General features: G+C 37.5%; 1 protein-coding gene across 1 annotated transcript in view; it reads left to right on the plus strand.

Annotated features, from left to right (window-relative positions):
• NR3C2 (nuclear receptor subfamily 3 group C member 2) overlaps positions 1-13,574 on the plus strand; it is a 300,382-nt gene that overhangs the window by 138,758 nt on the left and 148,050 nt on the right. The window contains 1 exon segment of the mRNA XM_039875998.1: positions 10,280-10,419. Within this exon segment, the coding sequence (XP_039731932.1) occupies positions 10,280-10,419 (140 nt within the window).

Consider the following 13,574-nt stretch of genomic DNA (forward strand, 5'->3'; position numbering starts at 1 on the left):
AAACATTTAGAAGTAATCTCCTTAAAACATACTTTATAAAGTACTGGCCCATAGATGATATGATAAGTTCATGATTCCTTCTCAGGGGATTCTAAATAACTAACTTCTAACATGTATAAATACATACACTCACATGTCAATGATTACAGAGGCAAAATAGAAAATGGAGGCATTTTTTTAGTACATATATTTGACCATTATCTTAGCAATCACCGATTGGCATATCATGCTCAATAAACGTTTCCGGAGATAATGTTAGATCTTTTTAGAGACTCTGCATATGCTCATGTTATTCTACCAGATACAGTGTTAGGACCGACAGCTTCCCTGAAAATGGAAACTTCTTAATAAAAAAGATGGTGAGTACTTTGCACTTCCGTATGCCTTACATGTACATAAAAATGACCATTGCCAAGGTCATTGGTGACAACAGTGACTACATCCCAGTGGTCAACCTTAAGTCTTGTCTAGGTGACATTTGACACCGTTGACCTCCCACCAATGCTGTCCGCTCTTTGATTCCAAGACTCTTCATTATCTTGTCTGCCTGCTTCTTCGGTTTTCCATCTTCAGGTTTGTTAATGACTTCTTCTTTGGCTGCCTAACCGGAAATGTTAGTTTTCTGTAGATTTCCATCTGTGACCTTCTTTTCTCTTTATTTCAACTTTTCACTGACTGAGCTCATTCATTGTTCCATGAATAAAATCTAGAGGCCTTGCATTCTAAGAACAATCTATCTTACAAGGTATGTTCCAACCTTTCACTTTATTGAACATGTTTTTCGTGCTTGCCCTATTCAGTGGTCCTTAGTTTTCTTCCAGTTCATCAGAATTTTTTGCTTTCATTGTCTGTCTTGTATATATTAAAAATTGCGATCAGTTGTTTCAATTATGTCCTTTAACATGGTAGATTTTTGTATCCCTCTCTTTTTATTTTTCTTGCCACGTTTTCAGTTGTCTATCAGATGTTTCAATTCATTGTCCTAGAATCATCTCAAACTACTTTGTCTGTGATTTGGACCATTTTCCCTGCTTGTCAGGAAGTTCTTTGAGTGGTAGATCCCAGTGCATTTGCCATTGTCTGGACTTTTTTCTTGGTCCTGCTCATTTTCACATCGTCCCATTCCTCCATGAAGCTTTCCTTCAGCTCAGTTGCAAGTTATTGGACTCTTTTTGAATTCTAATTTGTTTTTAAGCCACGGGTGACTCTTATAATGTAGTGACTTTAATATTTACCAGTCTCCAGGTCTTAGCTTCGCTCCTCGATTATTGAGAGTAGAGGCCATCTGTTATCTTTGTATTGTTACATAGCTTGTGTTTAGTAAAAATAGTTTGATTAAATAATTCATTAACAATATAGTGGCTGATAGTTAAATCTGACTAGTTTTCCTTTTTTTTTGTTAGAAAATGCATTTTATTCTAGATTTAAATGTTTTTGCATGTTTTCCAAAAAATTAGATTTTACATATTTTGATCAAACGCTGATTTGTCTAGCCACAGCTTATATTTAAGGAGAAAGAGATACTCAAATGCCTTTCTAGTATAGATATTTATTTTTAAAATGAAATTTTACACACACTAGTGTGGGCTTCAATTTTTTGTGATCCAAAATATTCCTACTTTTTGTTTTTGCTTTTAGATCTGGGTCAGGCTACTTTTCTGCTGAGCTTAAGCTGTGCTTTCTCAATTATAATTTTAAGTCATTCATTTAAATGAAATTTAGAGTATATAAAACACATATTTCGTTAATCAGAGACAATTTAATAAATATTATTAATGGTATAAACTGTTGCGAAAGCAAACAAAAAGAGTAAATTGGAAAAGACTAATCAGCCATCGCTGTGCTTTAAATTCTATTTTCCAAGCTAATTTTGTCCTTGAGTTTTCCGTGTTGGGGTAACTTTAGCTAAAACTTTATTCATACATCTGAGATTGTAAAATTTGTACCAATTCTTTAATTCCTATCTGTGATGCATTGTGAATTATGGCTTAAGGGTATGAACCTTATTGAATGAGGAATTATCCCTCAAAACATTAAAGAATCACTTATCAAAGGTAACACCATGAAAGAAAATATACTACGAGAATCACTTCCAAATATTCCCCGTAAGTAATGGGAAAACTAGAGTAACATACATCAGATAAAATATATGACTTAAAATACATACTTATCAAAACAAAAGGAAATAGTCAGCAAAAGGTGTTTTTCAAAAAAAAAAAATTATGTGTGGGTAAAAATTAGAATTTTAGTAAACCAGTTGTTAAAGGTTGATTTATGTTTGTGAAATCTTTTATACTGAGTGTTCTCCAAATTCTTATGTTCTTAGATTTAGTGTTCTTTATGTAAAAGAGTATGTATTTGAATCTCAATAATTGTTTATCCTAATGATCTAATGCTGCTGTTTCCAGCCCACACACTGCAGACACCATGGGAACCAGAATTCTTATAAGAAGTGCTCAAGTCCATATGCACACAAAACACTGCCTGTTCAGTAAATAAACACTTATGGCTATTGTAATACCACTATTTCATAGTATGTTTTTAAAATACCTTTTCTGCTGCTTACCAATGTTTTACAAGCTTATACAAATTAAAAACATTTCAGAAAAATATAATATGGAGAAGTAGAATTATCTGTAGTACCACCATTATGGTACTCACTGTCAAGAATTTAGATCCAACAGTAATACTAATAAGAGCCAGAATTTTAAAAATAGTTAATATATGCTAGACACTGTTCTAAGTGCTCTTATATATTGAGTAAATTAATCTCTTAGCAACTCTGTATGGTAGGACCTTTGCTGTCACTACTTAACAGATAAGGAGACTGGCCCAGAAAGGTTAAGTAAACCGGGTTTATATTGCTCTCAGTTTTTCCTATGAGTAGACTATCATTTAATATTATGGTTATTATATTATTTGCAAAAATAGGAACATAACCATACCAATACCTTTCTACCACTCTCAGGTCCAAAACTCCCAACCTGTTCTTCACTCCAATCTTACATATTAATTAATGTACTACCATCCAATTTTTCTGCAAGTCCTCTTGGTGCTCTCTACCTAAAAAGAAAAGAAAAATCCCTAATGTAGCCACTTCTCACTGTATTTACTTTAAGCTTAATCCAAGCCATTATCATCTCCTGCCTGGATAACTGCAGGAACTTCTTTGGCTGCCTCCCCACTTCCAACATCACCCACTCCCACAGTCCATTCTCCACGCAACAGCCAAAGTAAGATTTTAAAATGTCAATCAGATAATGTTACCCTTCTGTTGAAAACATTTCAAAATTCACATCACTCCTGCTGGCACTTAGACCAGCATTCTAACTCATCGCCATAGCCTTTGAGACCCATGTGGTCCATCCCCATTTTCTTAGGCCTCCTATCTTCCTTCCCTCCTTGTTGACTTTATTTCAGCCATGTTCACTTTGCCCTCATTTCTGTCTCTGGATTGTGTTTTATTCATCCAGGGACTTTGCTCTTCCTTGGGTTTGACATCTTTACATGGCTGACAATTTTGTCATTTCAGTTTCCCTAAAGAGGCCTTCTCCGGCTGCCTACCTAAAGAATCTTGCCTCCCAGCACCTCATCCAATCTCAGTCTCTGTCATTTTCTTCATCGCCCTTACCACTATCTGAAATCACAGGCTTACTTCTGTATTGTATATCTCTCCTACTGCAGTAGAAACTCCATGAGAGTGGGGGCTTTTCTCTTCGTTGTTCATCCTAGTGCCTGGAACCGTGGGGCTCATAGTAGATTTCAGTGAGCAGCTTAGTTAATGAATGGTTTAAGCACACCAGCACCTTCAGATAAGTATGTATCTTTACTGAAGTATTGTTTCTATATTCCTCCAAATTCTCACTCTGCCCTAGGTAGTTGCATGAATGCTTGGATTGATTGCACATGGAAAAAACCTTTATAGCAGATGGTGGTGATGGTAGGAGCATATATCCAATTAAGTGATGGTACAAAAAATAGGTGTGTTTAAATATTAAGTGAGTTTAAGAAATGAGACAAAGTTTTAGATGAAGAATTTCTGGTCATTGAATAGTGGATCAATCGCTACTATATTGTTATGTAATTGTTATAAAGATGGGAAAAGATAGTTTTATATGTGGTAATTCTTGCAGCAACATGGTGCATCATAGATTCTCAGTGAACCAATGTCTCCAGTCATTTTTTGATTAGTAAAAATCATTTTTGCTTGCACAGCTTCTTGTTGCTTTCCTCAACCATCCAACTGTTTGTAGAGAGAAAGGTAGCACAATAAGTGGTTTTGATGATTGGCTAGTATATTCCCTCTCAGTTGTCTCCAAAATCCACATGAACCTTCGATTAATCTCTTCAGTGGGTCATTAGAACCATTATATTTGATACTGAAAATAGTTGCATCTTCCTTGTGTTTCTCTAAGAGCGACACTACTTTTATAAATGGAAATATAATGGTTACACATGTCTCCTTTATAGTATTTTCACATTTATATAAAATCCTATGAACTACCCCTGTCTGTTAATTATAAACTTCTTTCTGTGAACAATGTTTCTTTGATTACCAAAACCAAAAATGACTGGTTTGGGTAGTTTTTCCCAACTTGTCAATATTGAAATGGTTTTCAGAGGGTAAAATACAATTTTAATGCATGAATTTATACAGAGTTTTAACCAAAATCAGCAGAGATACAATCGTATAGATGCAAGAAAAAATTTTAAATGTCATATGATTAGCTGTTCTAGAAAGAATAAGTTTTTACATGTAGATTTTTTAATGCTTGATTATATTAAATAATGTTTTTTATAGTTTAAAATACACTGTCTTTAATTTGAGCTTGAAATTCAGTTTGTATAAAACTTGTTCATGACAATCTCATTTATCTTTTGTATCTATCTTTACCTTAAATAAATATCTTGAAAAGGATCTTAGAGATCATATATTGAACCTTTTTATGGTGAGAATTATAGCTCAAATAATTGATTTTGCCAAGGTTTCACCAGATAATGGCTGAGCTGGAACTAGATCCCAGGCCTCTTAACTGACCCTGTGTTCTCACCTTTTTCCCTTTCCCGTGCGGCCTTACAGTTGGGCCCCATATCTTACATAGATTCTTGGTAAATAGACTATACTATAATTGTGAATTCTGACATGCAGAATTACTAAGTAAGCTTTGTATTTTGGTAACACTTGGTGTCTAAGTAATGAGTGCAAAGTCTGTCCCCCTCTCCTCGTCTCCCCATCCTCCTATTTATAAAATGTATAATGTGTTTCTTAAAACTGAGTATATAACCTCCCAACCATGTGCCATCTTTTGGTTTCAAAGATAATCACATGATAGGGTGTCAGTTGAGATTGGAGTTTTCCTAACCCATCCACACTTTGTGGTCTGTCTTCTGTGTTAATAATGCATGTCTGTGAGACAGTTGGCTGCATTTTTGAGAATAGTCTGTGTCCCTGGATTTTTTTGTCCTCTATGCAGGGCTAGATGAACCGTATGGGAATTGAACCTATAACCTTGGCCTCATTAATTTACCTTCTATAAAATCGCCTTTTGGAAATTTATGTTCTACAGTAATGAGATTAGGAGTGCAGTTTCATTCTTTCAATAAATAGTACCAACACTGCACTGATGGCTGCAGAAAGCACAGAGATGCACAGGACAAAGTTTTTGCCTTCAAGGGATTAAGATAAGTCCATGAGTCACTAATGTGAGGGTGAAAGTGATGACTGCTGAAGGAGAGGCGTTAGTAAAATGCTAGAATGGATCGGAGACAGGAGAGCGGTGCTTCCTGCTGAGAGGCCCAGTGGGGAGCCTGAAGGGTAGACAGGGTTTCCTGGAGGGAAGTAGGGCAGAAGAAGTGCTGGGTCCTGTACCATGGTGGTACCTACCCTTGACAGAGATGTGGGGCGTGGCGAGCACAAGGTCAGGCAATGTGAGAAGACCTGCAGGGGAAGGTTGATTAGGAAGAGGGGCTTAAATGCCCTAACAGATATCTTTTAAGGTGGTGTTGGGTGGGGATGACTGAAGATTTCTGAGCTGAGAAGTCATAGGGTCCGCCCTCTTTAACAGGAAGATTCCTTTGTCAGCCACTGTAGGAGGGGGAGAGGGCGTGGTTAGGGAAGAGCCCTTAGGAAGGGGGAGAGCCTGCAGCAGTGTTACCAGCAGCCAGGTGAGGAGAAAGGGTGTGAGACCAGACTGAGCAGGACTTGGTGACTGGATTTAAGAGTCCAGAAGTCCAAGGTTTGAAGCTGGGTGACTAGCAAATGGCCGCACCCTTCCAGAAGCTAATGGAACATAGAGCAGAGAAGTTATATAAAGGCATGGGACATGGGGGAGAGGTTGGAGCTGGATATAAAGATTTGGGCAGTTAATCACCAAAAGAGCTGTTTGAGCTGGGGTGGTAGATGAGATCATTAAGGGGTAGATTGTAGAAAAAAGAAAAAAAAACAAGATGGTCAAAGGTAGAACTCCAAAGAAAATCTATAATGGTGATCAAGAGAATAAGAGCCTGAAAAATAGAGGAGGGGTGTTAGGAGGATGAGCTCAGTCCAGTGTGACAGAAACTGGAAAGGTTCTGCTGAGAGGCCCATAGAGGCTAATTTGCTCTTTTGTCATTGAAAGATGTTAGAGAACAAGGAGGAAAGGTAATTTATGTTTGGCTTGATTTTAAAACTAAATGAATGTATTGCTCTGATTTGGATTTCACAGAGCCTCATTTTTATGCCAGGCTTTCTCTTTAATTTCTCTTAATTTGTTTCTGCTACGTACTTTTCACTCTCACAACAGTTAAAAACAAATCACATCCCTTTATGTAAGGAATGCAGTAGGCCTTCAGAATTGATGACGTGGTGGGTTTTACGATGACTGTTGTGAAAATGTGAGTTATCTGAAATCACTCACTTATTTAAGTTTAATTCGGTGCCTATTATGTACCCGGTATAGTTCTATGTACAGTGGTGAGTAACACAGATGGGAATCCTGGTCCTGATTGAGTTTACTTCCTTGTGTGGATGACATAAACAATACACAGACTAAAGAAGTAAAATACACATGTTAGATGGTGATATGCTCCATAAAGAAAAATAAAGCAGAAAAGGACAGGAAGTTCTGCAGGAGGAATATTTTTAGTAGAGTGGTCAGAGAAGGCCTGACTGGAAAAGTGACATTTAGAGGAAGCCCTGAAGGACGCAAGGGAGGGGCTATGTAGATATCTAGGGGGAAGCTGGGTCAGCAAGTGTGAGAGCCTGAGGTGATGTGTTTGAGAGCTAGCAAGGAGGCCAGTATTGCCGAAGTGGAAACAGGCAAGTGAGAGCGGTTAGCGATGTCCCAGGGGACAGATTGTGGCCCTGTGGTCATAGGGATGACTTTGACTCTTACTCTGAGTGTGAGAGAAAGCCCCTGGATAGTGCTGAACAAAGGAGTAAATAAGGATTATTCTGGTTACAAGGGAAAGAATGGTGCAAGGAGAAACAGGGAGAGACTTTTTAAAATTCCAGGTAGAGGTATTGATTGCTTAGACTAGAGTGGCACTAGAGGAGGTTTTGGGTAGTGATCTGAAGCTGAATGTATTCTGAGAGTAAGGTGAATAGAATTTAACAAATGAGATGTGTGGCGTGAGAGAAAGAAGAATCAGGGATGAGTCCAAGTTGCTTTATCCGTTTGCCAGGGCTGCGTAACAAAGTACCGCAAACCTAATTGGCTGACTGGAACAACAGAAAGGTATTGTGTCACAGTTGGGGATGCTAAAAAGTCCAAAATTAACTAGCACATTGGCTGATTTGGTTCCTTCTGAGGTCTGTGAGGGAGAATCTGTTCTTTGCCTCTATCCTAGCTTCTGGTAGTTCACTGGCAATTTTTGGCATTCCCTGGCTTGTCAAAGCATCACCACCTTCATCTCTGCCTTCATCTTCACGTGGTATTCTCCCATCGTATGTGCGTGTCCCAGTCTCCCCTTTTTAATAAGGATACCAGTCATATTGGATTAGGGGTCCACCCTCGTCTTAACCAATTACATCTTCTGTGACCCTGTTCCCAAATAAGGTCATACTCAGAGGCCCTAAGGGGCTAGGACTTTGGCCTTGTAATTTGGGGAGACTACAATTCAGGCCATAATAGTTGCCATTAAATGAGTTGAGAAAGTTTGTGGAGGATCAGGTTTGGAGGCAGGGAAAGATCAGCAGAGCTGTGGGCATGTTAAGTTTGAGGTGCACATCAGACTCTCAAGCAGACGTGTCGAATAGGCAGTTGGACGAATGGGTTTGAAATTCACCGAAGGGGACTGGGCTGGTGATGAACATTTCATATTTAAAGCCAAGAGGCTAGATGAGATCACTAAAAAAGTGAATTTGGATAGAAGAGAGTTCCGGAGACTAAAATTAAGAGACTATTATGTATCGGGACCAAAACCAAGGCTCACGAAAATGTGAAATACAAATCCCACGTATGCTTGTAGTTGTGAAAACACAATTACTTTTTAATGATGGTTTTAAGTTATATTCTAAATGTTTACAAAGTCATTTTTCCTGTGAAGTGTAAGAGTCAGACAGTATATGGATTGAGTCTTACTGGCTAACGTGCTGAAGAAGTTACTGGTGCTGAAATGGAATGTTTTGAATGCTATAAAGAAGTCAAAGGACACTAATAAAAATAATAAAGAGCTCTTTCCTCAGAAAGAGAAACAACTTCGGAGAACATTGCTTTGGTCCTTGATTTAAGAAGTCGTTTTCTAGAAAGTCAGTCATGCTACAGTGCTCTGAGCAGCTGAATAGTTTGTTCCTTCATCTGTTTCTGGCGAGAGTGGAGTTAAAACATTTTAAATTGTTTATTTTTTTAATCATAAAGGCAATAGTATCACACTTTTAGCTAATTTTAAAAACAAATCATCATTGTAACACAACCATTCCAGCCTTCTGATACGTTTTCTTTGAGGTTCCCACTGCCCCCCGACACACATGCGTGCACACACACACACACACACGCACATACGCCAGCTGTTTCACAGGGAGGCGAAAGCCATGACAGCAGGGTGAAGGCTGTGACGTAACAATCCACTCAGTTTCTGAATATGTCCAGTTCCCATTTCTCTGAGCCACTGTATCTACTGCTTCCTCTGCCCTCTTTCTTGGTCTAGCCATCATCTAGTTGTGCCTCAAAATTCAGTTCTGCTGTCACCTGTCAGGAAGTGCTTTTCAAACTGCTCTGTCCTCATCCTTCTGGTATGGATGACTGAATCTGCAGTGTGCCACCATGTTACCCCAAACCAAAGTACTCACCATAATAGTCCATGTCCCCACTAGACTCTGAGGATAGAGACTGGGGTTTTTTATATTTTATTTCCTCAGTACTTTGTGCTGGTCTTATGGGTAGATATTTAGTAAATGTCTATGGACTATGAATGAAAAGAAAAAGTCAACTTCTTTGCCTGCTCAGTACACATCTAAACTGTCACCGAACTATGATTCCTTAATAGAATTTAAAACATTTTGTTCAGAGTATGCTATTAACACAGTAATATATATCTTGAAAAGATTCCTTTTAAAAAGTGTTCATACAGATTGTTGCCTAAAAGGTTAAATTTGTCCCTAAAAATTATTGCCCAGAACCCTTCAGTTTCTTATCAGGAAAGAAACCTGAAATGTTTACCATGTGTGGCTTTAAAAAAAATATTGATTGTGTCCCTTCAAATTAGTAAGCAAAATAAAGTAATTTGAACATACCAGTATAAGGTAACATGGGAGAAAGGCAGGAGCTTGAAAGAAGGGGTAAAATTGCTGGCAGTAGAAGAGGTATTTTTAACATTTTAATAGTGGGCTGTTTTGGAAAGGGGGGATTTTTTTTAATCGGGCATAACTGAGATATATAATCTGAGTCCGGGTGAAGAGAGTTGAGAAGTATTGTAATAGTTCTTTGATACCAAAAGTACTTCCATGATGACTCGGCTGGAGATTCTTCTCCCTGCTTACCTAGAATGCAAATAATATCTTTTGGTAAACATTCTCAAAAATAGGAAAAGGACGAGAATAGTTTATTTATTATTTATTATGTATTGTTGATTATTTATTACTTCTCCATACTGATAAGAGGCTTTGTACTACAGATTCTTGATAGCATTACTTCACCGAGAGAGAGTTTATCTTCATTTTCTAAGCCCCTTGGTATCTGACCAGAGCATTCTGAATTCATTCATGGAACCATGATTTCTGACAAATTTTGAACTAAGCTGTGTAGTATATTTAAGTGCACCATTACACTGTGGTTATTTAAATCTTGATTTCTTTCCCCAGCTCTACTTTACGAAGTGTTTCTACTGGATCCTCAAGACCTTCCAAAATATGTTTGGTGTGTGGGGATGAGGCTTCAGGATGTCATTATGGAGTAGTAACCTGTGGCAGCTGCAAAGTGTTCTTCAAAAGAGCAGTGGAAGGTAAATGTTCATGTGGGTGTTCCTTTTACACATTTTTTCCTATAGTGTAGTCTACTTGCACAGTTAACAGTATTGCATTATTGAAAAAATTCAAAAAATGCTTTTGATATAATCTGTCAGTGGTATATAGTAATAATGCCTTATCTAGAAACCACCTGGAGATCTTCCACTGAGCAATATAAATGGGCAAAATTTGAAATTTTGAAATGAGATCAACCAGTCATCAAGAAAGTGTTTTTGTCTCAGACTGTTTTTCAGTGAGACTTATAAAAGTAATTGTCATCATAAAAATTTAATTTGCATGATTTAAAAGAGAATTTTTATTAAAAATACACAGAATACATCATTTCTTCCATTTCTGTACTTCTTTACAGTTGATTCTTGAACAACACAGAGATTATGGGACGCTGTCCCCGCCCCACATACCCACACAGTTGAAAATTCATGTGTGACTTTTGAGTCCCAAAAACTTAACTAATAGCCTGCTGTTGACAGGCAGCCTTTATATTGATAATATAAAGCTGTCAGTTAACACATATTTTGTATGTTATATGTGTTATACACTGTAATCTTATGATGAAGTAAGCTAGAAAAAAGAAAATGCCATTAAAAATATCAAGAGGAAGAGAAAATACATTTACAGTATTTATTGGAAAAAATCTGTATATAAGTGGACCTGTGGAGTTCAAACTCGTGTTGTTCAAGGGTCAACTGTATAAATATATGTGTTTGTAGCAAATTAAAACATTAATATAAGGATCATGTCTGTAACTTAGGTTGTGTTCCATCAAGAGTGATTTCATTTAATAGTTAACAGCCGCTTCAGATTCCCAGTCTCCGACTGAGTCTTACCTTTGTTCTTACTGAAGGTTTCCAAACGGGTAATTGAGTGGGAAATTTGAGATTGTCTTTTAAGCTCGGTCTTTCTTACAGCCAAGTAATTTTGCTTCCTAAGGAGAAATAGTCTTTTAGTTTATTTTTGCCTCCCTCCACCCTTACTTATGAGCAATTAACATCAGCTTTAAGACAGATGGTTTTATTAATGGTGACTACTGTGACTGGTCAAAGTATAGAAATTTTGCTATTAGTACAGGTATTATTGTATAATTGACACTCATTTTCATTAAGAAGTTTGACATTAAGATTCCTGCAGGTTTATTCCTCAGGGCAGTTTTCTGAGAGATAAGTTGGTACTTCAGAGACTTAATCATAAATGGCTTGAGTGTTTCATCTTTGTTTTGCTGGAGACCGCAGGTGGTGTCCTTAGTTCTGGAATGAAAAAGCTCACCAATTAATTATGTCTTTGCTTATGAGATTGATTTTGCATTATTTAATTTGATATTACATGATTTTACATTATGTACACTATTAATTATTTAATAGTCCCCAAACCCAGCACTGAATTGGTAATAGGAGTGCCATATTTCTTTCTCTGTATATGGGCTCTTGGTTTCAGGTGGAAGAAACTTCAACACAAACTGGCTTCAGCGCCAGTGGAAATTCATTGGCCTACACGACTGGAAAGTCCTAGTGTAGGCTGGCTTCAGGCAAGCCATGGTCTCAAGCCAGGTCATTAGAACTCAGTCCCATTCTCTCCATTTCTTGACTTTGCCCTGGCTCTGTTCTCATGCAAGTTCTCTCATGGTGAGGAGACCCACTGGGCCACCATTAAAAAGAAGTTTTCGTTCCCAGCTGTTTTTATAAAAGCCCCCAGATGAACCTAACTTCGACTGAACTTGGCTCACGCGCCCCCTCCGAGCCTGCCTCTACTGGTTGGGGAATGCAGTGGTCTGAAAGGCTAGTGCTGACAAGTCAGCTAACTTGGACCACCTAGCCGGAGAGTGGGGAAGGGCGTTTCTCTTAGGAAAAGGTGGGGTCTGTTACCAGAAAGCTGATTTCAGGAAAATGGGTAAAATAATATTTTATTAGACTGACTGAAGTTGGTTTATTTTTTTAAGGCTCCCTCCCTCCCCTTTCTCTCTTGCCTTAACTGTATGATTAGTCCAACAGAAAATAAATAGGTGAAATTTGCCTCTGGTGCCTTCCTAATGTCAGTCGTGCCTTCCAGTATGAGAACTCCCCTCCTAGGCTCCCTCATGAACAGAGTACGGTGATAGGTAAACATGAAGTGATATAAGGAGGGCATTTGGAGTTGTCAGTGGGAGCCTCTGAGGTGGCCTACCTTAGGGTCAGCCTTCACATCAGAACCCACGTTTCTACTGTTTATAGAACCTATCCTTCTCTGTTTCTGAAGCAAAAGGTTTTCTGTAAGTTTTTGCTTCCTTTTTGTTGTTTTGAGTAGTTTCTATTGGAGTAGCAGAGGGAAAAATTGATTTTGTAACTGAGGTACAAATAAATATGGAAAAGCCTAAATGTACATCTTGTTCCTTCACTGGAAAGCTGATAATTAATAGGTAATGCAACTTGATAAGTGCCTTTTAAGATTTTTATTAATAGAGTTTATTCCCTGTTTATTTGGGAATTAGAATTTTAGTGCTCACCTGAACGAATCAAGGCTGTAAATTTTAAATATAAACTTTATAAGAGTAATGACCTATTTGCTTTTGTATTTGTTTACCATTTTATCCTGTGTGTGAGAGAGAGAAATATATGAGAAATATGCCTGTCTTTGTATCAGAACTTTCTGATTTAATAAGAAATTATTTTGATAATATTTTATATAGTTTGAGCCACTAATTTCACAAAATTATGGTATATGGGTGTAATTTTTATTCACTGTTTACAGATGAAGACATTTGGGGTCACACTCAATCCACTAATCTATTTAGAATCATAAGGCCAAACTTAGACCCATATTCAAGTCTTATGACTCCAAACCCAGACCCAACCTAAAGTCTCATAGCTCCAAATCCTGTAACCTATTAGTTTTGTTTTCCATAATTCTAAAGTTCAGGAAAATTCTACCCTGTCATTCTGTTCATGCCTCCTTGATGATAATGATGGAAGTGATGGAAGCATTGAGAAGATGCAATTGGTACCCTTACTCTGTGTGTATGTGTGTGCATGACCATGTATGTATATACATACACATATACAAATATGTCTTTGTATGTTTTTATATTTAATATTTACTAAGTTTGTTTTCTCATTTTCTTAGGAAACCTTAAGCTCCTCCCTAGATTACAGAAGCAGAG

The sequence above is a fragment of the Pteropus medius genome, unplaced genomic scaffold, assembly GCF_902729225.1.
Source record: "Pteropus medius unplaced genomic scaffold, Ma_sr-lr_union100, whole genome shotgun sequence".
In the NCBI taxonomy this organism is placed as follows: Eukaryota; Metazoa; Chordata; class Mammalia; order Chiroptera; family Pteropodidae; genus Pteropus; species Pteropus medius.